General features: G+C 40.6%; 1 protein-coding gene across 4 annotated transcripts in view; it reads left to right on the top strand.

Moving 5' to 3' along the window:
* LOC134351638 (protein Wnt-7b) overlaps positions 1-27384 on the top strand; it is a 104484-nt gene that overhangs the window by 11961 nt on the left and 65139 nt on the right. For all 4 annotated transcript variants that reach the window (XR_010019212.1, XR_010019211.1, XM_063058063.1 and 1 more), the window contains exon 2: positions 870-1096. Coding sequence is in view for 2 of the 4 variants with exons in the window: in XM_063058063.1 (XP_062914133.1) it covers positions 870-1096 (227 nt within the window). In the remaining 2 variants the exon portion in view is untranslated. The remainder of the gene's footprint in view (positions 1-869; positions 1097-27384) is intronic.

Below are 27384 nucleotides of genomic sequence, written 5' to 3'. Positions count from 1 at the left end.
GTAGCTTTGCCACTTTGTCGTTTCGCCTGTAAATTCTAACACTTGCAAGAAAGAATGCTTTGCATTTTTTCCTCTCTTTTCGGGTCTTCATCAGACGTCTGATCATACCTTTGCCTTACTCTGCACTTTACTTGTTGCAACGGCTGATTCTTGCTACAGTCATACCACTCACACCGCCAGTTAGTGAGCTGGTAATTTCTCTCCTCCCCCTTAAATGTTTAAATATATCTATCAAATTGGCATTTACTTTATGCCAGAATAGGGAGGAAAAGAGAAAAGCACATTGCGCTCGTCATCTGGGGAGAGTTTCGCTCAGCCCTGCTTTCTGATCTAGGTAGGGCAAAGTGCGTGTTACTTTGGCTCTGTGTTATATTAATTCTCTCCCGTCCTTCCCCTTCTGAATTTCATCCGTTTAAAATTAATCCACATGTACACATTCTCTCCCTCCCTCCCTCGGCTAATTATACATTATTCAGCCGGGTGCTTCAGAAAATCTGTGGTTGTTTATTTTTCTCGCAGGGGGATCGCAAAAGACAGGAGTTTCGCGAGAGGGGAGAGAATGGAAATCTCTACGTAGTAGGACGTGCTCTCTGGTTTAACCCCTTCATTTTGTAGTTCCGTGTTAAACAGGGAAAGGATTACATGACTGCAGACCTTGTGGCGGCTTTCCGCCCAGTGCAATGTAGTAACTTCTGTTCTGGGCAGAAAGTGGACGGGTGCCAATTCAACCAAGTTATTGGTTTGGAAATACTTGCAGATGTGGTTTTGCACAGAGAGCTCACCAATTCATAAAGTCACCTTACAGATTTGACGATTTGCTTTCATGTTGTGATTTGATTTTATTGTTCTCTGTCGCTGTTCTATTTTAGAGCGTTGTCCTCAGTTGTCGCCTTGGGAGCGAATATCATTTGCAACAAGATCCCAGGATTGGCGCCCCGGCAGCGGGCGATCTGTCAGAGCCGCCCGGATGCCATCATCGTGATCGGGGAAGGGGCGCAGATGGGAATCAACGAGTGCCAATATCAGTTCAGGTACGGCCGCTGGAACTGCTCAGCTCTCGGAGAGAAAACCGTCTTCGGACAGGAACTAAGAGTGGGTGAGTAAGACAGACTAAAATCATTATAACCCTCAATGGCGATGTAAACTTCTGTTATCTGAACGAGTGAGGGCCAGTGTTGTCCCTGTCTTCAGTAACTTACTGCTGTTACCTTAGACTGAGCAGGTTTTGCATTGTTGCCCTCGGGGTCATTTTGTTTTAACACGTGCCCTTTCTAATTCTTTACTCTATACCCAGTTAAAGTCCGAATAGTTGTAAACAATTTGTATTGCACTTCTCGTTGTTGTTATTAATTGTCTCAAAATACTGCCGTTTGGAACTTGGATAATGCCGAAAGTAGATTTGAAAATTATGCTGACAATATTAACTGGCAACTCGAGTATTGCTCCGGCAGCTCCTGTAATTGCAGCACACGCCTTCTAAAACAAAGGGGTATTGTTTCCGTTGGAGGAGAGGAATGCGTTACGACTCTGATGGATGTGATATTGTCGGCTTCCGTCTCAAAGTCGTAAAGTATTGACTATCAGACCGATTTTGTGTAAGCAGAGTTAATCAATAAATTTACAACTGCGGAGTTCGGTAATTTACAAAAGCGGAGATGCAGACAGATGACTGGCAACACTGTTAATAATTTACGCAACAACTACTTGAAGTAAAATTGCAATTTCCGGTTACAAAATATGAGGCACCTGCTGAATGTACACAGGCTCCGCACCGGATTACACAACGCTGTTTTCATACGTGAAATTTGTTTAAAGATAGGATAGGTAATTATCATGTTCAAAAGAAAAGCACAATTGTCCTTTTATTCTTCCCTGCAATGTGTGCGTATTTGTCAAAGCCAGCACCTGTTGCCCATCCCTGGCTGGCGATGAGCATCTTTCTTGAATCATTCCAGCGAGGGCGTTGAATGTATCGCAATGATAACAGCTCCAGGACTGTGGCTCAACCAGCGCCTTAAAAACTAGTCTGGATGGTGTAGCAGCTAGCTTGTCGTTCTACACGTTCTGTGAAATGAAGGTTGTAACAATTACAGCACAGAAACAGGCCATAGGTGATGTTGAAGAAGATTTGCCAGCTGGTGTTGCTTCATGCAGAGACTGTGTATAGCAGCTAGTGGTAGAAGGAATGACATTTGTTTAAGACGATGGAGGGGTGGTAACCAAGCAGGGTGGTTTGTATGGGGCAGTGTCATGCTTCCTGGTAAACACAAGAGATTCTGCACATGCTAAATCCAGAGTAACGCATACTAAATACTGGAAGAACTCACTAGGTAGGGCGGCATCGATGGAGAAAAATAAAGTGTGGGTGTTTTAGGCTGAGAACCTTCATCAGGACTGGAAGGGAAGGGGGAAGAAGCCTATCACCTTCCAGCTTGTGTTCCTTCCTCTCCCCCACCTCCCTATTCTGACTTCTTCTCTCTTCCTTTCCAGTCTTGAGGAAGGGTCTCGGCCCCAAAGGTTGACTCTTTATTCCTCAGTATTTTTGCAGCCACATTTATCCAGAGAAATGGACAGTTGACTGGCTATAGGAAGGATGAAATTAAGCTGCAAAGGGTGCAGAAAAGATTCGCAAGGCTGTTAGTGGAAGTGGAGAACCTGAGTTGTAAGGATAGGATGCATGCCATTTCCCCGGAGTAGAGGAGGCTGACAGGTGATAGTGTAGAGGTATATAAAATCATGAGGGTCATGGATAAGGTGATGGTCACAGACTTTTTCTCAAGATAGGGAATTCTAAAATTTGAGAGCATAGGTTTAAGATAAGGGAAAGATTTAAAGGGATCTGAAGTGCAGCATTTTCACATGAGGGTGGTGGCATTGAATGAACTGCTAGGGGAAGGTACATGGATAGAAATGCTTCAGAGCAATCTGGGCCAAATGCATGGATGGATTGAGTGAAGGACTTGTTTCAGTGCTCTTTACTCTATGACTCTCAATCAAAGTCACAGTAAATCTGTTATCAAAGTGCATATATGTCACCATATACTACCTCAAGATTCATTTTCTTGTTGGCATTTATAGAAAAATAAAGACATTCTATAAATTTTATGAAAAACTATACATAAACAAAGATTGTCAAGCAACCAATGTGCGAAAGAAGACAAACCAAGAAAATAAATAAATAAAACTGAGAACATGAGTTGTAGAGTCCTTGAAAGTGAGTTTATAAGTTGTGAAGTCAGTTCAATGCTGAGGTTAGGGTTAGGAGGTGAAGTTATCCACACTGGTTCAGTTCATTGTTGAGGTGAGTGAAGGTATCCATGCTGGTTCAAGAGCCTGATGGTTGCAGGGTAATAAGTGTTCAGGAATTTGAAGTTACTGACCCTCTCCGCCTCTGATCCCCAAAGGAGACTGGCCCTTAGACCTCCAGCTTCTAAAATGATTATGATCCAACAGTCATAATTAACAAGACATTGAAGATAAATTATCATATATTAATCTCTTGGACCTCAGCAGCTTTCACACAATTACATTTAAATAATATCATAATGAATCAATAAAGAAATAGTTATTTCAAACCCCAATCCCATAATGTTGGTTGTAAATAATATTCCAAGTGCACACGCACATGCAACACTTGCCTGAATCACTGGGAGCTGTTTGCTATCTTTGCAACTGATTATGAACTTATTTTATCAATTGTAGTGAAGAAATAGAAAGCCTTTGAAATGTAGAAAAATAACTATCCTGAAAACCCAGAGCAAAGTTCTTAACCTTGTGGATCTTTCACTTGGCACTATACTCTAACACACACAAAAAGCTGGAGGAACTCAACAGGTCAGGCAGCATCTATGACGAGGAGAAAGGAGTGGACGTTTCAGACCAAGACCCTTCATCAGGACTTCATAGCTATACTCTGTTGTACCAACAACAATGTCCTAATTTGAACCTTTGCCATATTAGTACAGATTGCTGTTTTCCCATGCTTGGTTATTGGTGCAGTCTTGATGGGCTGAAGGGCCTGTTTCTGGACTGTGAATTTTTCTACTGTGATGTGTAGTTTCTTAGCATGAGTGAAAGTAACAACAAAGGTATTTCTAATGATTGATCTTACTTTGAGGGACTAACTTGTAACAGAAGCACTGAGGTGAAGCAATGAAGTTTGACTGGAAAAAAACAATCTTTCAGGCTGTCACACTAAAAGTGGTGTTAAGACAATGGGTTTTGATTGGCTGTGGCCAACAGTTCCAAAAGGAACTGCTGGCATTTAGCCACTTAAACAGAAGAAGTCTTGAATTTGTGCATCCGAGTTGAATTATGAGATTTATTGTTAAATTCCAGGGGCTAAGTCTTCCACTGAGCTCTGTTATTGGACAGCCTGTGGAGCCCAACAGTAAAGCCCAGTCTTGTTCGGATTGTACTAGGGAATCACCATTCAGATCCTGGACCAGATCACACTTAGCAGAGGATCTCAATGATTTCAATAGGATTTCTAGGCTTTCGAATGATGAGCCAAAGTGCAAATTATGTTTTGAATTATTTTTATGTTGTTTTATATTTTTAATTAATTGTTGTAATGCGTTAACTTCTGAAAATACTTCAAAATAAAATTTACTTCAAATTTAATAGTTTTTAAATGTTTCAGCATCAGATATGTAAAAACTGTTAAATTTAATGGTAAGTTCGAGAGAAGGCATAACCCTTCTGTCAAAGTCTATCTCAGACTAGGTACAATCTCCACACAACATTGCCCAAAGCGTAGTCACTATTCCAAACTTATCACCATCTCAAGATTGTAGAGAGCCAGTAAAGGACGTGCTGTGCATGTGGCCCAGAGAAGTGATTATGGTGGGTGATTTGGGTCAACCAATTCTAATTCAGTGAATATTTCCTGTATATTTTACTAGTTGTTTGAGTAAATCTTTTGTAGTTTTAATTGAATAACACTCAATGAAACAAAGAATATACTAAAATGATCAAAAATGTTGGACTGCTACAACAACTGAAAGACTCCATAACAATTTTATTAATAGTGAGAGATGGGTAAGGATTATAAATTGGCTTCCTCTTCAAATTTGTGATGTCAGTCTTGTAGTCAATGCCTTGTTGAGTATCCATTATTTCCTTGGTACTTTAATTTTGAAGTTTGAACAATGGCAACATAAAATTGAGGAATGTCTAATGGAAGTTGGGGTACAAGCAATTCCCTGTCATTTTGTGTACACCAAATCTCAATAGGTTTCAAAGGTAGATTTAATGTCAGAGAAATGTATACAATATACATCCTGAGATTATTTTTCTTCGCAAACATCCACGAAAATGGGAGTACCCCAAAGAAAGAATGAATGAATATGATAGAATGCCCTCACTGTTGGACACAGTCTAATGATTAAACGTTGCTGGCTGTATGTTGATGAGTTGCAGAGTACCATGAACAGGCAGATTTGCAACTGTAGCTTGTTGCTTCTTTTTTCCAATTCACATGAGCAGCTATGGCTCATGCCAGCAGAGACTATTGATGTGAATTAGATCTGCTTTTGGTGTCTCTGCAGAGCAGGGCTTTGAACTACGTAATCATTTACAAAAAAAACCCAATAACCAGTTTAAAAGTCAGATATCAGATACAACTTCTGTGTTAGGCAACTCTATGGAAAATGATCTAACCAATAGATTAGTTAGGGTCATGAATCCTGAGAAACTGGTGTTAATGAGTGCAAAATGTTTGCTTCATCTCTTTTAAAGGAATAAATATATAATAAAGTCAGACACAGACTACACTTGAATATTTACCACAAGATACCCTCTGCAATCAATTTAAAATGATTGCTACCTACTGAGCATTGTAGCTGTGCTATTTCCACTCATTTTCATCAGTAGATGTAGAGTGGTGCCAGGACAATTGTTCTTTAAACAAATATTAAATACTGATGCTTGTTTATTAACTTTTAAAAGTTAAGTAGTTTAAGTGTTTCACCATCCCTAAAGGTGGAAGGAAAATGTAGAAGGTAGCATATTTGCACACACAAACCAAATCTGAAATACATCTGAGGTGGTTTATTTTAGATGTGATGCTAAACTATGACCGATTTGCTCGGTCGAGAGGATATGACCTAGCCCGTGACAAGTTTTTGAAGATCAGGGAGTTATCACCATTGTACAAACTAACATGTATCCTTTAAAAAATAATCATGAAAGTGAAATATCTGATTATTATCACATTTGTGGGAGCTTGGTCTAGCCAGATCAGCTGTTTCGTTTTCTGTCTTGCATTAGCAACTACTATTCAGAATTACCCCATCAGCAATAAATGCTTTGGGAACATTTAAAAATGCCATATAATTTCAAGTTATTTTCTGAATGCTTCTCAGTATTAATCGTGGTTTTTTCCTTCTTTCTTAAATGAAATGTTTACCATATAAAAATTAACACATTATGTTAGGAGCAGTTTCCTATTAGTCCACATTAACTTAATATGTCACAGATGTCACAAGTCTATTAATGGTACTGAAGGGAAGGAGGAAGAAAAAGAGAACTGGTTGATTAGCAGCAGTGTAAAGATGTCATATAGGAGGGTTTTAACCTCACTTTCCTATTAATGTTGTCAGCATGTGTTACTAATGCACTTATAGATTTGTTCCTAATAATAACTAGATGAGACGTACAAGGTATATTTTGCTGGGTTTTTTTAATAGAGGCACAAAAACAATGAAACAGTTCATAGGGCAAAATGCAAAAGTCATTCCCTTCCTTTCAGTTGCATTCAGACTTTTTGTAATTCATCACATGCCATCAGAGGGCAAACAGAATCTCTAGTATTTTGTATCACTGACACTGAGCCTTTGGTTACTTCACTTATTCATAAAGGCAGCAGATGAAGCACTCAGTAGCTCTTACTACCTAAAACAAAGTTAGCCAAGAATTTCTGTGTCTCTGTTTTGTTTTCCGTTCTCTGTATTTCGGCACATTTAGCTGATGCGGAGATGATGCCAAATCCCCTTAAAGCTGCGACAATGTGACTGAAGAATCCTGTGAAAGTGCAGAAAGCTTTTTCTGCTGCTTTATTCAGTTCTCATAGAGCCAGTCATCTCAATGAAACAACAACCACTTTAGCATAAACTCTGAACTTTATTTGTATTATTGGACATGATGTAAATCATAAACACTCTATTGTTCATGGAAGAAATCAGAAAATCAGACAGAAAATACATGGAAAACAGGTTAAACAGCATCAATGGAGAGTGGAGGAATATGTTAATATTTCAGATTTTATAACTCTAATAAAGTTACAATTTCTTAAAGATTAATTATTTGTCCATTGCACTGCTGACAAGTGGTCTGGGTGCTTCATTCCTTAGTACACTGACCTTTCACTGCTCAGGAAGTCCCTGTGGTGAACTAGTCTAAGTGGATCCTGAGGTCAATATAATTGAATTGGTCGGAGAATTTTGAAGAATGACATATGATAAAGTCCAGATGAAGACTTTTTGAAGAACCATAATCTGAAGGGGAAAGGTTTGTTGCTTGTTACTTGATTTATAACATAAGGAGAAAAAGACTTTATATAACGTAACACATTCACTCCAATTCATTACCACAGGGTTACTTTCACTCAGCTTCACAGAAAGAAGTTAACTAAATCAGAAGGGAATAGAGGTAGGAATGGAAATATTTATCTAAGCCATATTGCTGTCTCACTTCCTACAACTTATTAGTCATTTGGTTGCTTAGAATTCATATTGCATGCATTGCCATGCATTCAGTGTGCTCTGGCTATTAGTTAATAGCTAAAGAATAGATTAGCTCTATTTATCACATGTATATCAAAACAAACTGAAATAGGTTTTATGTCAATGACCAACACAGTCTGAGGTTGTGCTGGGGGCAGCCTGCAAGTGCTGCCATGCCTCTGGTGCTAACATAGTGTGCCCACAACTTACTAACCCTAACCCCTACGTGTTTAGAATGTGGGGGGAACCAGAGAACCTGGAGGAAACCCACACGGTGATGAGGAGAACGTACAAACTCCTTATAGTCAGCGGCAGGATTGAACCTGCACCACTGGCATTATAAAATGCAATGCTACTGTGTCAGCCTCAGCAGTTGTCCAGAAACAAGTTCAACATAATTGATCAAGCAATTCAGTGCCTTAACCAAAAGATACGTAGATCCCTAAGGATCTCGAATGTTCATACTAACTCACTGCTTTTGGTAGGGAGTGCGTTAGTTTGTAAAGTCAGCTATAAGGTAGCCACGGTAACAAACAGTTAAAGATTAATAAAGAGCTATAAACTCGTGATCTGATATATGCATGATATAACTCAATTGATTTCAGTAACAACATTATTAAAGAAAATACAAAGCTGGCAATATAAAATAAACATATGGGAATGCTACTGTTAATTAGATATGGACAACATTTAAATGCAGCACGTTATTTTGCTTCTATTTGTTTAACTTCATCAGCATCTTCAAAGCCACTAAGTCTAGTTTCTGTAAGGCACTGCTCAGGATCAATTAGATGACACTGAAGATTATTAGATGGTCTTTTGATTCTGTGAATGGATATCAATTTAAATGAGCTTTCTTTCTTTCCACTATATACACATGTAGCCTTTTGAAATACAATCTCTTTATAAGGGTTTGTGTCAAGGCATGAAAATCACCTTGTAAACAATTCCATGATGTATCAAAGTCTTATTTAATCTATCAGTGCCAGGGCTCAAGCACTTTTAGTAATCAGTGTGACATGTGCTTTTGTTTGGTTATAAAAACTACTCCAAGCTATTTAATGCATACAGTTCATACACAAACCTTTGGTAACAAGATCTGCAGAAACTCAGTCCTTTTTCATAAATCCTTTTTCAAAAAAGATTTTATTTACTCCACATTATGCATATAATGTAATGTGATGCATAAAATAAACACTATAGTAAATAGATGACTGTTTTTCCAGCAAAGTAATTACAATCCAAGTTGCATTCTAACACTGAGGGAGACTGAAAGTAGGAAACTATAGAACAGTTGGCTTAACATTCATCATAAGAAAATGTTAGATCATTACTGAAACTAAGTCAGAACTCTGAAAAAAGCTAATCAAGTAAAGTCAACATGGTTTTGTGAAAAGGATATCAGATTTAATGAATGTGTTCAAGTCCTTTGAAGAATTAATGTACTGTAGATAAAGGGGAACTGGTAGATGTGCTGTATGTACATAGATGTCTGATAAGTAAAATCTCACGGTCTAGGAGGTAACAGGTTGGAGTGAATAGAAGATTGGCTGGTCAATGGGAAACTGACAGTGGGTGTAAATGGATCTTTTTCTGGTTAGAAAAGACACAAAAGGAGATTTACACTGGAATTAGAGCTGGGGGCTTCAAGTTTTGAATGTTGCACTGATACCAAAAAGACCAAGTATCCTACTTTATAATATGAATCATAATGAACTGTGCCATTTAGAATTTACTTAAAATTATCCTAATTAATTTAGTGAATTCTCACTGCCAAACTCCAATGTGCCTGTAATCCAGATTATTGAACTGTACAATATTACTGTACTAAACATTAACACTTAAAAGGATTCTAATTCTCTACATGTAAAATTCATGTACATAGTCTTTTAACCCACTTATATTCTACCTATGCTGCATGCTATAAAGTGCTAATAAACTGTACAATTCTATATGGAACTCCGAACATATAAGTTCACAGGTCAAGGTGATTATTTATTTATTTATTTATTGAGATGCAATGCAGAATAGGCCCTTCTGGCCCTTCAAGCCGCACTGCCAGAAATCCCCGATTTAACCCTAACCTATTCACAAAACAATTTTAATGACCAAATAATCTACCAACTGGTATATCTTTGGATTGTGGGAGGAAACCAGAGCACCCAGAGGAAACCCACACAGTCACAGGGAGAACATACAAACTCCTTACAGACTGCGGTGGGAATTGATCCTGGATCTGTACTGTAAGGTGTTGTGCTAACCAGTATGCCACCCTGCTTCCCCAAAGTAGATTGTTATCAAGGTACATATATGTAACCACATACAACCCTGAAATTCATTTTCTTACAGGCACTCACAGGAAATACAAGAAACGTAATAAAATCAATGAAAGACTGCACCCGGCAAGATGACCAAACAACCAATACGCAAAAGACAACAAGCTGTGCAAATACAAAAAGGAAAAAAAATAATAGTAATAATAACAATCATAAATAAATAAGCAATGAAAATCAAGAACATGAGCTGAAGAGTCCTTGAAAGTGAGTCCATAGGTTGTGGGAACAGTTCAGTGATGGGGTGAGTGAAGTTAAGTAAAGTTATCCCCTCCTGTTCAACAGCCTGATGGTTGAAGGAGAATAACTGATCTTGGTGTGAGTCCTGAGGCTCCTGCAACTTCTTCCTGATAGCAGCAGTGAGAAGAGAGCATAGCCTGGATGATGGGGGTCCTTGATGATAGATGCAGCTTTCCTGCGACAGTGCTCCATGTAGATGTGCTCAATGGTGGGGCGAGTTTTACCTGTGATGGGACTGGGCCATATCCCCTACTTTCTGTAGCATTTTACATTCAAGAACATTGGTGTTTCCATACTGGGCCATGATGCAGCCAGTTAATATGCTCTCCACCACACATCTATAGAAGTTGGCCAAAGTTTTAGATGATATGCTGAATCTTCACCAATTTAGAAGAAAGAAAAGATGCTGCTGTGCTTTCTTCATAATGACACTCATATGCTGGACCCAGGACAGATCCTCTGAAATGTTAACACTGAGGAACTTAAAGTTGCTGACCCTGTCTACCTCTGAATCCCCAGTGAGGACTGGCTCATGGACCTCTGGTTTCCTCCTCCTGAAGTCAATAATCAGTTACTTAGTCTTGCGGACATTGAATGAGAGGCTGTTGTTGCGGCACCACTCAGCCAGATTTTCAATCTCCCTCCTATATGCTGATTCATCGCCGCCTTTTATTCAGTAAATGACATAGCATTGGAGCTGTGCTTAGCCCCACAGTCATAAGTATCAAACGGGGCTAAACCTTGTGGTGCACCTGTGCTGATAGAAATTCTGGAGGAGATGTTGTTGCCAATCTGAACTGAGTGGGGTCTGTAAGTGAGAAAATTGAGGATCCAGTTGCATAAGGAGCTATTGTGGCTAAGGATCTGAAACATTGATTAGCTTTGAGGGGATGATAGTATTGAATGCCAAGCTGCAGTCAACAAAGAACATCCTGATGTATGCAACTTTGCTGATGTTTCAGGACTGAGTGAGGAGCCAGTGAAATGGTGTCTGCTGTTGTTCAGTTGAGACAGTAGCCAAATTGGACAAGATGCCAATCACTTCTCAGGCAGGAGTTGATATATCTCATCACCAGCCTCTCAAAGCACTTCATCACAGTGGATGTAAATGCAACTGGATGATAGTCATTGAGGCAGGTCACCATGTTCTTCTTAGGCACCGGTATCATTGAAGTCTGCTTTGCTTGAAGCAGGTGGGTATCTCAGACTGCTGAAGTAAGAGGCTAACGATATCATTGAACACTCCAGCCACTGATCAGCACAGGATTTCAGTACTCGGCCCCGTCTGGGCCAGTTGCTTTCCATGGGTTCACCCTCCTGAGGGATGCCCTAATGTCGGCCTCAGAGACTGAAATCACAGGGTCATCAGGGGGCTATGGGAGATCATGAAGCTGCCTCCATATTTTGGTGGTTGAAGTCAGCATAAAAGACATTGAGCACATCTGGGAGTGAAACCTTGTTGTGGCCCATGTCACTTGGTTTCACTTTGTAGGAGATGATAACAGTCAAACCCTGCCACAGCTCTCAAGCATCATTCAGTGATTCAAGTTTGGTCCAGAATTGCTATTTTGCACATGGGATGGCCTTCCAGAGGTCATACTTGGACCTCGTGTATTTTACTTGGTCCACTGATCTGGCCTTCAGCAGGTAACAGATCTTGTGGTTCATCTAAAGCTTCTGGTTGGGGAAAACTGAATGATTTTGTGGGGATGCACTCATCTACAACTGTTCTTATAAAGTCCATGACAACTGTGGCCTATTCGTTCGGATCCTCTCATGAGTACTTGAACACAGCCCAGTCTACTGATTTCAAGGCAATTCTGTAGTTGTTCCTTTGTCACCTGTGACCACCTCTTTGTTATCCTTACCTCTAGAGCCTTGCTGTTTATCCACTGTTTGTATGCAGGTAGGAGGAGGATAGTCAAGTGATCAGATTTCCCGAAATACCGTCTAGGCATTGAACAATAGACATTCCTAATTGTAGTATAGCAGTGTTGGAGTGTGATGGGACCCCTGGTACTGCAGGTAATATGTTGATAATAAGCGGGCAGAGATTTCTTCAAGTGAGCCTGATTGAAGTCTCCAACAATTTGAAAAGCATTGGTAGGATGTTTCTTGTTTGCTGATCGCAGCACTCAATACTTCAAGTGGCTGTTTTACATTTGCCTTTGGCGGTGTGTAAACTGTGGTCAGGATCACGGAGGAGAACTCTCTTGGTAACTCTCTTGGTTGGCATTTAATCATTAGATGTTTCAGGTCGGGGGAGTAGAGCGCAACAAGACCTCTGTATGGGAGCACCAGAAAGAGTTTATCATGAAACACAGACTGCCTACCTTTTGCCTTCTGTGAATCAGCAGTCGGGTCTATCCTGTGTATCAAGAAGCCTTTGGGTCTTACCAATGTATTCGGCTTGTCCAGAGTGAGCCAGGTCTCCGTAAAGCAGAGAACGCAGCAATTCCTCATTTCCCTCCAATACAGCAGTCTTGCCCTTAGGTCCTCAAATCTCATTGTCCAGCAACTGTACATTTGCTAATGAGATGCTGGGTAAAGGAAGTTTCATGCCTTGGCTTTTTAGCGTGGCTTGGCGTTTTCACCTGCTCCCTCTCTTATGGCTATGGTGAAGTACCTTCATCTGCTTAAAGGGATTTATATTCATATAAATCCATTCCATGACCCAAAATTTCATAACGGTGCTTTCAGTTTTCATATGCATCTGCTTGGTTGTGCCAACCATACAATATTCTACTGTTTACAGTAATTCCATACAAACTTACTGAATTTATACTGTATGAAACACTATAATATCTAACTTAATAATGATGTACAGAATCAATTTTGCAATCAAGTATTGCAATACCACAAATATAGTAATTATAGTGTATGGAGTACAGAATATTAGAAACTTTCATTGAATGTTCTAAGGCTGTGCATAAATTCTCATATAAATTGGATCATAAAACAGAAGTTAGGGAATGAACTGATTCGACAATGGTGTAACAATTCTATGATTCAAGAAAGTAACAAGGCCTAACAAGTGCATATCAGTGAGCAAAAGAGTGACGGGGAGCAGAGCATCATATAATTTAGGCTAATAGGATACTAGAGTTTCGTATGTTCTCAGGTTTATGAAGAGTAGAAAAAGGAGGGAGTCCAGGTGTGCACTTTTACAATCAACCAAAAAATACTTAAGGGCTGGCTAAAGTTCTCAGCAGCAAATGTCTGAGGAAGGGGAGCTTTCAGATGATGCTGCAGAGGGTTAGGGTAATGTTGGATGTTTATCTCAGGGTAAAAAATTTTAAAAATCAGTCTCAGTTCAGACTGTATTTGGCCAGGAGGGTGGAGTTAGTGGTGAAGGATCAATACTGGGGAGAAAGTGTGAAAATGGAGGCCAAGACTGGATTAGCTATGATCTTATCAAATGGCAGAACAGACTCAAGTGGAAGATTGGCCTACTTCTGCTTGTGTTGCTTATGTTCTTACTTGTACCTGGGATCAAAACCAATAGTTTTGTTTTCCTAGTACTTGATTGCCTTTTCCAGTAAATTATCCTCTTGTAATTTCTGAGCTCAATTCTGCATATCTCGACACTGTTTTATCCCCCCTTGTTCAATCCCTTCCCAACTATGTTCGTGACACTTCTCATGCTTTGAAATTTTTCAATGATTTTAAGTTCCCTGGCCACCAGTGCTTTATTTTCACCATGGATGTCCAGTCCCTATATACTTCCATCCCTCACCAGGAAGGTCTCAAAGCTCTCCGCTTCTTTTTGGATTCTAGACCTAATCAGTTCCCCTCTACCACCACTCTGCTCCGTCTAGCAGAATTAGTCCTTACTCATAATAATTTCTCCTTTGGCTCCTCCCACTTCCTCCAAACTAAAGGTGTAGCCATGGGCACCTGTATGGGTCCTAGCTATGCCTGCCTTTTTGTTGGCTTTGTGGAACCATCCATGTTCCAAACCTATACTGGTATCTGTACCCCACTATTCCTTCGCTACATTGACGACTGCATTGGCGCTGCTTCCTGCACGCATGCTAAGCTCATTGACTTCATTGACATTGCCTCCAACTTTCACCCTGCCCTCAAGTTTACCTGGTCCATTTCCGACACCTCCCTCCCCTTTCTAGATCTTTCTGTCTGTATCTCTGGAGACAACTTATCTACTGATGTCTACTATAAGCCTACGGACTCTCACAGCCATCTGGACTATTCCTACTTCTCACCCTGTCTCTTGCAAAAATGCCACCCCCTTCTCGCAATTCCTCCATCTCCGCCGCATCTGCTCTCAGGATGAGGCTTTTCATTCTAGGACGAAGGAGATGTCCTTTTTTAAAGAAAGGAGCTACCCTTCCTCCACCATCAACTCTGCTCTGAAACGCATCTCTCCCATTTCACGCACATCTGCTCTCATCCCATCCTCCTGCCACCCCACTAGGAATAGGGTTCCCCTGGTCCTCACCTACTACCCCACCAGCCTCTGGGTCCAACATATAATTCTCCGTAACTTCCGCCACCTTCAATGGGATCCCACCACTAAGCACATTGTTCCCTCCCCCCCCCTCTGCTTTCTGCAGGGATCACTCCCTACGTGACTCCCTTGTCCATTCGTTTCCCCCCGCCATCCCTCCCCACCGATCTCCCTCCTGGCACTTATCCTTGTAAGCGGAACAAGTGCTACACATGCCCTTACACTTCCTCCCTCACTACCATTCAGGGCCTCAGACAGTCCTTCCAGGTGAGGTGACACTTCACCTGTGAGTCGGCTGGAGTGATATACTGTGTCCGGTGCTCCCATTGCGGCCTTCTATATACTGGCGAGACCTGACGCAGACTGGGAGACCGTTTCGCTGAACACCTGCGCTCTGTCTTCCAGTGGCCACACATTTTAATTCCACGTCCCATTCCCATTCTGTTATGTCTATCCACAGCTTCCTCTACTGTAAAGATGAAGCCACACTCAGGTTGGAGGAATAACACCTTATATTCCGTCTGGGTAGCCTCCAACCTGATGGCATGAACACTGACTTCTCTAACTTCCATTAATGCCCCACCTCCCCCTTGGACCCCATCCGTTATTGCCCATCCTCTGGGCTTCCCCCCTCCCCTTGTCTTTCTCCCCTGGCCTCACATCCCATGATCCTCTCATATCCCTTTTGCCAATCAACTGTCCAGCTCTTGGCTCCATCCCTCCCCCTCCTGTCTTCTCCTATCATTTTGGATCTCCCCTCCCCCTCCCACTTTCAAATCTATTACTAGTTCTTCTTTCAGTTAGTCCTGACGAAGGGTCTCAGCCCCAAACGTTGACTGTACCTCTTCCTATAGATGATGCCTGGCCTGCTGCGTTCACCAGCAACTTTTATGTGTGTTGCTTGAAATTCCAGCATCTGCAGATTTCCTTGTGTTTGTGTCTTGTAATTCAGTTCTTCAATAGACTGCAGCCTGAGCTGGGATTGTCAAGACAGTCCTTCTTTTATGAATTCAACAGCTTCTGATTGTCAGATTGTTTTGACCTACTTAAATTCCTGGGATGGGTGATTGTCCTATGTGTAATCAGACTGAAAAACGAGAGGTGAACTCATTTTAGCAACATGAAGGATACAGAATTCTTACAAGAAAATGCAGGGTGCTATTGCTCAGATATCTAGAACTAGGGATTATAGTCTGAAAATAAGGGATCAACTGTCAGAACCGAAATGAGGAGAAATTTCTTTACCTGAAGGTAGTAATCGTCAAGAGGAGAAAGCTGTGTGTATACTCTGTGGGTGAGTCTATTCAAGATGGAGATTTTGGATATTAAAGGAATGAAGGGATATGAAAATGGAGACATAAAGATTCTTGCAGTATAAGGTCAACCATGAATAACAAAATACTGTATATCTGAGGGGCTGAATGGCCAAACATTAAATTATTGCATTGTGCGGCAAAGGCATCAGTCACTATACTGGATTGCTTATGGTGTGAGTGAAGGATAGCAATTTGTGATGGTTAACTGGGTGAACCATCAACAATTGACCTGCAGTTAACCCGCAAATAATGCATTTGCAGCAGTTTGAAGGCTTAGTTACCATTTTAAATGCTGCAGCTTGGAAAATACTGTCTCTGTAAAGCTTTATGCCAGGACCAACAAGAGAAGTGTATCACTAAACTCAGAGCTAAGGTTTGGACATGTTTTTTGATTATTCAGCACACCAGCCATACAGCTTCTTGTTTAACAAATACTCTGTTATTAACACAATCCAAAGAAAATTCCTGTTCCTAACCTCATTAGCACTTGAAAGTTACAGATCGAAAGGAGATCAACTTCATCTACATACGTGTGTGTGCGCGTGCGCGCGCGTGTGTGTGTGTGTGTGTGTGTGTGTGTGTGTGTATTACATTGCAAGATCACTGCATTTTATCTTTTCTCTTCCTACCAAATTTAGGGTACCAACATTTCTTGTATTGTAAACTCCCACATCATTGTTAATTATAACAGTGTACAAGAAACCCTAACACATTTGTAAGTGAAAATAACAGCAAGACAGGAGAATTATCAAATGAAACTCAATATCGGGAAATATTAATTTACCTAAAGAAATATTCAGGTAGTCACCAAATGATACTGGTCAAAGTAGTAGATTTTATGGAATGCCTTAAAAGAGAGAAAAAAGATAGGGAAGTTAGGAAGGGAATTCTTGAGTCTAGGGCTCAGGGAGCTGAAATCATGGCTACCAGTGGTGGCGCAATTAAGTGGTGTGAAATAAAAGATAATAGATATCTTGGAGTCTTGCAAGGCTGGGATAAGTTACAGTGACAGTGTGCGGGTAAGGTCATTGGAATAATTTGAAAAGAAGGATGAAGATTATTAAACTGATGAGAGAAAACCCGCAGATACTGGAAATCAAAGAAATACAAAGCAATGCAGGAAGAATTCAACAGGTTAGGCAGCATCTATGGAAAAGAGTAAACAGTCGACGCTTTGGGTCGAGACCCTTCATTACAACTCTGGAACCATTGATGGTTTACTCTTTTCCATAGATGCTGCCTGGCCTGCTGAGTTCTTCCAGCATTTTGTGTCTATTTTTGAACTGAACTTTTGGTTGCTAATTGATTCGAATATTGGCTTGGCAATGGGAGGTGGAGGAAGGATTCTTTTTGAGTCAGAAGTCTGTGATCAGTGTACTGCAGGGATTATTGCTGGGGTCATTTCTCATGATGTGAATGTAGGAAGTCCGATTATTAACTTTGCAGATAATATGAAATTATATACACTGCTCTCTAGAGGTGTGTTCTAATCGAGAGAGCTCTGTATATTCACTACCACTAAGATTACAGCATTCAGCACTCCTGAGTGAAGAAATTTCCCCTCATTTCAGTCCTGAACATCTGATCCCTTATTTTTGGATAACGGCCCCTAGTTCTAGTTTAGCGAGAAAGGTTATCTAAGACAACAGCAGGATGTAGATCCGATAGAAAGTTTGTTCAGAGTATTGGTAGATGGAGCATCATCCTGACAAGGTGAGAAGTGATGCATTTTGTGAGGTCATATCGGGGTAGAACGTATGCAGTAAATGCTGGGGCACCAAGGAATAATGATAAACAAATGACCTTTGAGATTCAAGTACGCAGTTCTCGGATTGTGGCAACACAGCAAGATAGGCTGGTGAAGAAGGCATGCTTGCTTTCATAAGCAGGCACATAAAATATAAAAGTGGGGAGGTTATATTGCAACTTTTCAAAATGCTGGTTAGCCCAGTATTGGGGAGTTGTGTGCAGCTGTGGTCACTGCACTATAGGAAGGATATGGTTATGCTGTAGAGAATGTAGAGGGAATTCCCCAGGACTTTGCCTGGGTTGGAGGAGGACTGGAGTAAAGGAAGCTGAGGAGTGACCTGATAGAAGTCATATAAAATTATAAGCAACATATGTTTGTAGATACAGATTGGCAGAATCTTTTTTCCATGAAAGGGATATCAAAGATAAGACAGCAAGTCAGTAAGTTCACAGGTGACAATAAAGTAGGTGGCATAGTGAAATGAAGATTATTTAAAAAATTATGGGGAGTCTTGATCGGCTAGGTAATTGAGCTGAAAAGCAGCAAATGGAGTTTAATTCAGATAACTGTAAGGTGTTGCATTTTGGAAAGCGTGGTCAAGGTAGGACTTCCACAGTAAACAGTTGTGAGAAGTGTTGTAGAACAGAGGGACCTTGGGGTTCAATACACAGGGTTCCCTGAAAGTGGAGCCACAGGTAGACAAGGTGTTGAAGACGGCTTCCAGCACAGTGGCCCTCATCAGTCAGTGCATGAAGTATAGAAGTTGGGAGGGTTATGTTGCAGTTACTGTATACAAGATGCCGATATGCAATTGGAATATTGTGTTGAGTTTTAATCACCTTGCTGTAGGAAAGATTACTAAACTGGAAAGAATGCAAAAAAGATTTACAAGTATGTTGTTGTAAGACTGAGTGAAAGGGAAAGAGTGGACAGGCTAGGACTTTTCCCTTGGAGCGCAGGGGACTGAGAGGTGATCATGTAGAACTATGTAAAATCATGAGAGATAGGGTGAACACAGAGTTGGGGAAATATTAAGTCGGAACTTGATGTGCAACTGTTTTTACACAGAGGGTGGTATGTTTGTTTATTTATTGAGCGATACAACACGGAGCAGGCCTCTTCGATCCACACCACCCTAGTAACCCCTGAAAAACCCGATTAACCTTAATCTAATCTCGGACAATATACAACGGCCAGTTAACCTACCTGGTTCAACTTTGGACTGTGAGAGGAAACTGGAGGTCCCAGAGAAAACCCACAGGGAGAACATGCTGAGACTTCTTACAGAACAGCCTCGAAGTTGAACTTGGAACTCTGGAATGCCCTGAGCTGTAATAGTGTCGCACTAACCACTATCCTGCCATGGTGCCTGTATATGAAATTAGCTTTCAGAGAAAATGGTTGAGGCAGGTACAATAACAACTTTTAAAAAGAGAGTTGAACAGGTACATGGATAGGAAAGCTTTATTAAGGTACAGACCGAACACTGACAAGTGGGACTAGCTTGGATCGGTATCTTAACTATGAGAAAATCTGTAGACACTGGAAATCTAAAGCAACAAATTGCTGGAGGAATTCAGCAGGCCGGCAGCATCTATGGAAAAGATTAAACAGTTGACTTTTCGCGCCTGAGACCCTCCATCAGGACTCTTGAACTGTTGACTGTTTACTCCTTTCCATAGATGATATCTGGCCTGATGAGTTCCTCCAGCAATTTGGATGGGCATCGTGGTTAGTATCAGCCAGCTGGGCTGAAGGGTCTGTTTCAATACTATATGATTCTATAAGCTCACAGTGTGTTTACAAATGAAGCTGCCAAGTGTCAGCTTGGTGGACACTTAGTGGACACACTATTAAATAAGTATTGGGTTAAACTCAAGTTTTGTTCTGTGCTATAATGTGGAAAATAAATACTGAGAGAGAATGCAGCATTATCTTTTTTCCTCTTGTGCCTTTTGTGGGGCAATAGATTGTTACATATAATATCCAATGGTGCTATTTCTGCAAGAACAACAGGATTAGTACAGGATTGTGCAAGTACTGCAGTACTGTACTGAATATACAATACCTTACAGAAAACTGCAGAATAGTAATGTATTCAGTATTATGATAAAATAGGTGGTCTAGATATTCTTTAGTATGGTACATATGCTTTTAAGCACAATGCAGAATAACTGTACCTGCTTGCTAAACAGGATCTCTTTTTGTGCAGATATCAAATTCTGGAAAATTGTTCCGAGTCCTCTTTGCAAATGGGACACACACAGTGATGCTAAATGGTGTGTAATGTATGTCATGATCATTCATGGCTCCTCAGCAGCAACGATTGCTCACACTGAAACACTGAGTGTTCAGACTTGTTTCAGTGTTGATTAAAAAGGGATCATCCTTAACTCGTCGATTACTGGTAATTAGATGCTGCTCTTTCTGTGAGCAGATCCTATCAATATTTTGCATGGTATTCACTCCAACCTTTCTTTCTGTTGTTGCACAAGTCATCCTGTGCCAATCATATGTCTGACATCCTCCCTGTCCTAGCTTGAATGTATCCCTCAACCATGATATTAATATGGAAATTCAACTTTGAGCACAATACTGAATCATACATCGGGGCATTATGACATAATGTGGATTGAAACCCCAATTACCACTATAAAGTATTATGATGCAGTACTATCATTGCAACATGCTAATTTTTGCAACAATCTAAACTTATCAATAGTTTCTACAATAAATGAAAGCAATTATAGAAAAGCATGGAGTCTCTTTTCATTCTATGACATGAGGGATGAGTTCTGCCTGAATGGATTATCCAGCCATCGTTAAATGACTCAGTGTTCACTACCTAGTTACACTTTGAAGTGGCGGAATAATGGGTGAGGTCGAAGGCTGTGCACTGGTTTTGAGGAATGTCACAATATATTGTGGCCCAAGGTATTGTAAGCATTGTGTTGCCCAACATACAACAACATGCACAAAATCCTCAAGTTTTTTTGCACAATGTACCTTCGCTCAGGAATACTGATCTATTTTCTCTATTTTGGGTGCTCTGACAAAAGTATAATTGAAATCGTAAAGTTAAACTATGGATAAAACCCACAAGAGGTGACTAAGATTGGGTTTCTAACTTGCACAGAATTGATGCAGGAGAATGGTGCTGAGAGGGAAAATAAATCAATCATAATTGAATGCTGGAGCAAACTTGATGGGCCGAATTGTCCAATTCTGCACCTATGTATTATGGTCTATGGTCTTAAACCTTTGGTCTCTCCCCCACCCACCTACTGCCACTGCTTTGTGAAGTGCTCTGAGGCAATATTCTTTGATAAATGTAAGCTGCATAAAATGTAAGGTCAGCAAACAAACTCTAACAAAAGCTGTTGTTTTCATTAGTGCTTTCAGAGCTACCCGAAGGGGTTGGACACAATATAGCCTTGTGGTACTGCAGGTGACTGGTTGTGAAGTGGACCAAAGTTCAAAGTAAATTTATTATCAAAGTAGGTATATGACACCATATACTGCTCTGAGACTCATTTTCTTGCAGGCATTCACAGGAACAAAGAAATGCAATAGAATCAATGAAAAACAACACACAAAGACAGACAGTCAATGTGCAAAAGAAGACAGACTGTGCAAATACAACCCCCCCAAATAAATAAATAAATAAACAAACAAATAAATAAATAAACAAATAAATAAATAATATCGAGAACATGAGTGCAGAGTCCTTGAAAGAGAGTCCATTTTTCAAGTTGTCAAATCAGTTCAGTGTTGAGTTGAGTGAAGTTATCCACACTGGTTCAGGAGCCTGATGGTAGAAGGGTAAATGACCGCTCCTGAACCTGGTAGTGTAGGACCTTGGGCTCCTGTACTTCCTTGCTGTAAGCAGCAGTGAGAAGAGAGCATGGCCTGTATGGTGGGGGTCCTTGATGTCAGATGCTGCTTTCTTTTGGCAACGCTCCTTGTAGTGCTCAGTGGTGGGGAGGGCTTTACCAATGATGGACTGGGCTGTTTCCACTACCTTTCTGTTCTTGGGCATTGCTGTTTCTATACCAGGCTGTGATGCAACTAATCAGGATACCTTCTACTGTGCATTTAGATGTTTGTCAAAGTTTTAGATGACATGGCAAATCTGTGTAAACTTTTAAGAAAGGAGAGGCACTGCTGTGCTTGTTTGTAATAGCATTTATGTGCTGGTCCCGGGCAGATCCTCTGAAATGATAACACCAAGGAATTTACTTACCCTCTCACCTCCAATCCCAGAATGGGGACTGGCTCATGGACTTCCAGGTTCTTCCTCCTGTAGCCAATAATCAGCTCTTTGGTTTTGCTGACATTGAGTGAGAGGTTCTTATGGCACCATTCAATCTCCCTCCTACATGTTGGTTCATCATCACATTTGATTCGGCCAACAGTGCTGTCATCAACAAACTTAAATATAGTGTTGGAGCTGTAATTAACCTCACAATCATAAATATAAAGTGAGTAGAGCAGGGGGCTAAGCGCGCAGCTTGCGGTGCACCTATGATGGAGAAGATGTTGTTGCCAATTCGAACTGACTGAGGTCTGCAAGTAAGGAAATTGAGGATCCAGTTGCACAAGGAAGAATTGAAGCCTATGTTTTAGAGCTTACTGATTGATTTTAAGGGGATTGTAGTATTGAATGTAATGAAAACCAATTTTCCCCCGGGATCAATAAAGTATGACTATGACTACTATGACTATGAATGCTGAGTTGTAGTCAATGAAGAGCATCCTGATATATGCATCTTCACAGTCCAGATATTCCAGGGCTGAGTTAAGAGCCAATGAAATGGCATCTGATGTTGACTTCTTGTAACAGTAGGCAAATTGGAGCAGATCCAAGTCACTCCTCAGACAGGAGTTGATATGCTTCATCACTAACCTCTCAAAGCACTTCATCACAGTGGATGTAAGTGCTACTGGACGGTAGTCATTGAGGCAAGTTACCATGTTCTTCTTGGGCACTGGTATGATTGAAGTCTGCTTGAAGCAGATGGGTACTTCAGGTTGCTGAAGCAAGAGGATAACAATGTCCATAAACACTCCAGCCAGTTGATTAGCACAGGGCTTCAGTACTGATCCAGGTACACTGTCTGGGTCAGATGCTTTCTATCGGTTTACCCTCCTGAAGGATGCTCTCACATTAGCCTCAGAGACAGTAATTGCAGTGTCCCAGGGGCTGTGGGAGTTTATGAGGGTCCCTCCATGGTCAAAGTGACCGTATTAAAGGCATTGAGCTCATCTGGGACAGAAAATTTTTCATCATACATGTCGCTTGGTTTTGCTTTGAATGCTTTCAATTCTATAAACTAACACATATTTATCCTACCTTTTTAAAATATCCACTTTTCTCCTCCTAAGCCATCCCCGTGTGAAAATTTTTCTTTTATTAAGATATCTTTCTCAGTCTCTCTTTGTGACAATTTGCTCTGTGTGTAGGTACCCTCGATTCAATTTACTCCTTCTGAGGGTTCTATAGTGGACTCTGGTTAATTGGGACACTATGGGATCAATACATTTTGGCTCAATTAAGCATCTGCCTCAATTAGTCCAAGTTTCTTGGAAATGGTTAAAAAGGTATGTAAAAAGAAGGCCAAACTACCATTTAAGTGATTAACAAACGATGTACTTAAATGAAATACCAAACAACTCAGAACACTACCAAACAGTAATATAACCATATAACAATTACAGCATGGAAACAGGCCATCTCGGCCCTTCTCGTCCATGCCGAACTCTTACTCTCACCTAGTCCCACCAACTTGCCCATAACCCTCCATTCCTTTCCTGTCCATATAGCTATCCAATTTAACTTTAAACGACAATATCGAACCTGCCTCAACCACTTCTGCTGGAAGCTCGTTCCACACAGCTACCACTCTCTGAGTAAAGAAGTTCCCCCTCATGTTACCCCTAAACTTTTGCCCTTTCATTCTCAACTCATGTCCTCTTGTTTGAATCTCCCCCACTCTCAATGGAAAAAGCCTATCCACATCAACTCTATCTATCCCCCTCATAATTTTAAATACCTCTATCAAGTCCTCCCTCAACGTTCTACGTTCCAAAGAATAAAGACCCAACTTGTTCAACCTTTCTCTGTATCTTAGGTGATGAAACCCAGGTAACATTCCAGTAAATCTTCTCTGTACTCTCTCTATTTTGTTGACATCTTTCCTCTAATTCGGTGAGCAAAACTGTACACAATACTCCAAATTTGGCCTTACCAATGCCTTGTACAATTTCAACATTACATCCCAACTCCTATACTCAATGCTCTGATTTATAAAGGCCAGCCTACCAAAAGCTTTCTTCACCACCCTATCCACATGAGATTCCACCTTCAGGGAACTATGTACCATTATTCTTAGATCCCTCTGTTCTACTGCATTCTTCAAAGCCCTACCATTTACCATGTATGTCCTATTTTGATTAGTCCTACCAAAATGTAGCACCTCACGTTTATTAGCATTAAACTCCATCTGCCGTCTTTCAGCCCACTCTTCTAACTGGCCTAAATCTCTCTGCAAGCTTTGAAAACCTACTTCATTATCCACAACTCCACCCATCTTAGTATCATTTGCATACTTACTCATTCAATTTACCACCCCATCATCCAGATCATTAATGTATATGACAAACAACATTGCACCCAGTACAGATCCCTGAGGCACACCACTAGTCACCAGCCTCCAATCTGACAAACAGTTATCCACCACCATTCTCTGGCATCTCCCATCCAGCCACTGCTGAATCTATTTTACTGCTTCAATATTAATACCTAATGATAGAACCTTCCTAACCAACCTTCCATGTGGAACCTTGTCAAAGGCCTTACCGAAGTCCATATAGACAACATCTACTGCTTTACCCTCGTCAACTTTCCTAGTAACCTCTTCAAAAAATTCAATAAGATTTGTCAAACATGACCTTCCACGCATAAATCCATGTTGATTGCTCCTAATCAGACCCTGTCTATCCAGATAATTATATATACCATCTCTAAGAATACTTTCCATTAATTTACCCACCACTAACATCAAACTCACAGGTCAATAATTGTTAGGTTTACTCTTAGAACCCTTTTTAAACAATGGAACAACATGAGCAATACGCCAATCCTCCGGCACCATCCCCGTTTTTAATGACATTTGAAATATTTCTGTCAGAGCCCCTGCTATTTCTACACTAACTTCCCTCAAGGTCCTAGGGAATATCCTGTCAGGACCTAGAGACTTATCCACTTTTATATTCCATAAAAGCTCCAGTACTTCCTCTTCTTTAATCATCATAGTTTTCATAGCTTCCCTACCTGTTTCCCTTATCTTGCACAATTCAATATCCTTCTCCTTAGTGAATACCGAAGAAAAGAAATTGTTCAGAATCTCCGCCATCTCTTTTGGCTCCACACATAGCTGTCCACTCTGATTCTCTGATATAAAACTGTGTATTAGTTCCTAATAGAATTCACCCATTGTACATTGCTGTGTTCTTTTGATTGACTGTAAATGAATAAAATACACGTAGATATCTAGTGCAGATAACAGACTGCCTTCAAACAATGCTTTTGATAATTGCATCCTGCAAATCTTCCTTTTCATTGTAACATTCAAGATTATTGTTGATACCTTAAAATTATTTGTAGTTTCTAACTTGTTGAAGCAGTGAGATTGTTTTACTTTCACTCATTGCTGTTTCTGGCATCTCCAAGCCCTAATGCTTGAAACTGTAGTGAGCAAAACAGTTCTGAATTGTCTTAATGCTTAATTCTCACCAAATATCAGTGACAAAAATTGCTGATTTTTAACACAAATATGACCAATTGTCATTATTTAAAAACAGTCTTCTCTAAGCATGCCGTAGTGTCTAATGGACACACAAATGCACATGGCTAATGCCAGTTAGAAACTGCTTGGCAATAGTTTTCTGTCCCAGTTTAGTGGTATAGTGTCCCAAATAAACAAAGGGAATGCCGGCTATTTTAATTAGGCCATCTGGCCCATCGAGTCTGCTCAGCCATTCAATCATGGCTGATCGTTTTTTTCTATCTCTTCCTCAACCCCAGTTCCCATCCTTCTCCCCATAACCTTTGATGCCATGTCCAGTCAAGAACCTATCAATCTCTGCCTTAAATACTTCCAATGACCTGGCTTCCACAGCTGCATGTGGCAAAAAATTCCACCAATTCACCACCCTTTGGTTAAAGAAATTTCTCCGCATCGCTGTTTTGAAAGGGCGCCCCTCCATTCTGAGGCTGTGCCCTCTTGTCCTACACTCTCCCACCATGGGAAACATCCTTTCCGCATCTACTCTGTCTAGGCCTTTCAACATTTGAAGGGTTTCAATAAGATCCCCTCTCATCCTTCTGAATTCCAATGAGTACAAAACCAGAGCCATCAAACGTTCCTTGTATGATAACCCTTTCATTCCTGGAATCGTCCTTGTGAACATCCTCTGGACCCTCTCCAATACCAGCATATCTTTTCGAAGATGAGGAGCCCAAAGCTGTTCACAATACTCAAGGTGAGGTCTCACCAGTGCCTTATAAAGCCTCAGCATTACATCTTTGCTCTTTAAAAGTTGCCTCAAATAAGTGGTTGCACTGATTAACCGATGACCCAATTAAATGGAATCCACCGTATTTCAGGATTGTGGGTGTTTTAGTAACTGATGCTCTGGGTCAAATTAATCCAACCTACTTAAAAAGGCTCTCAGCAGGATTGTTCTCTTTGTCACAGAGGGTTTTGATGAATGGTTGCAGGAAGGTGAGTCATGAATGCCAGTAGCATGCACAAATGCCTAACGTGCATGCCTAACTCTCTTTGCAGCTGGTCCCAAATGTTAAGTTGCACCTTTATTTAAATCCCACCTTCATCAGCCTTCTTTACATTTTAAAACCAACCGCAACATGACAGACAGAAATGCTGCATATCAGGAGCACATTCATCCCATTTACCCAGATGCTAATCCCAATGAATCTTTCCCGAGGTACATACCTCTAATTTGTGGTTAATTTGAATGTGTTGGCGCAGTTTACTCTGGCATTACAAAATTCAGAATACTTTTGTCCTCTCGAAATGTAAACACCCATTTTTAACAAGTGAATTGAGTGTGCAGTGAAATGGCCTCTGAAAAGAATTTCGATGTTATGTACAGAATTTAATATGGTACTTTAGATTTACTGTGGCGAAAAATTATGACAGTGGCTTTAAATCAGTGTGGCAGAGTGGCAGTGCTGAGATCCAGTGTGTTAAAAGGATCTTTTGTTTCCTGTTGTTTTTTTTAAAAACTAGCTTCACATTGAACTGTGTCAAGGTGAAAGTGACATTGATTCATTCTTATTCCAGTAACTTTTGTCTGGTCCCCCTTTGAAACCTGACATACGCTATCACCAACTGAAGAATGGGGTTAGAGTATTGAAGGGAGAAGAAAGCAAGCCAGAAACTAGGTTCAAGCAGTTGGTCTAATCCTGGATGCCCAGGAAGAGCTCAAAAGATGTTGTACTGGAAAGGTGGGGGCTCCTTATCTGGCT

This window comes from Mobula hypostoma, chromosome 9 (genome assembly GCF_963921235.1).
Source record: "Mobula hypostoma chromosome 9, sMobHyp1.1, whole genome shotgun sequence".
Classification (NCBI taxonomy): Eukaryota; Metazoa; Chordata; class Chondrichthyes; order Myliobatiformes; family Myliobatidae; genus Mobula; species Mobula hypostoma.
This window is presented reverse-complemented; position numbering and strand designations above follow the sequence as displayed.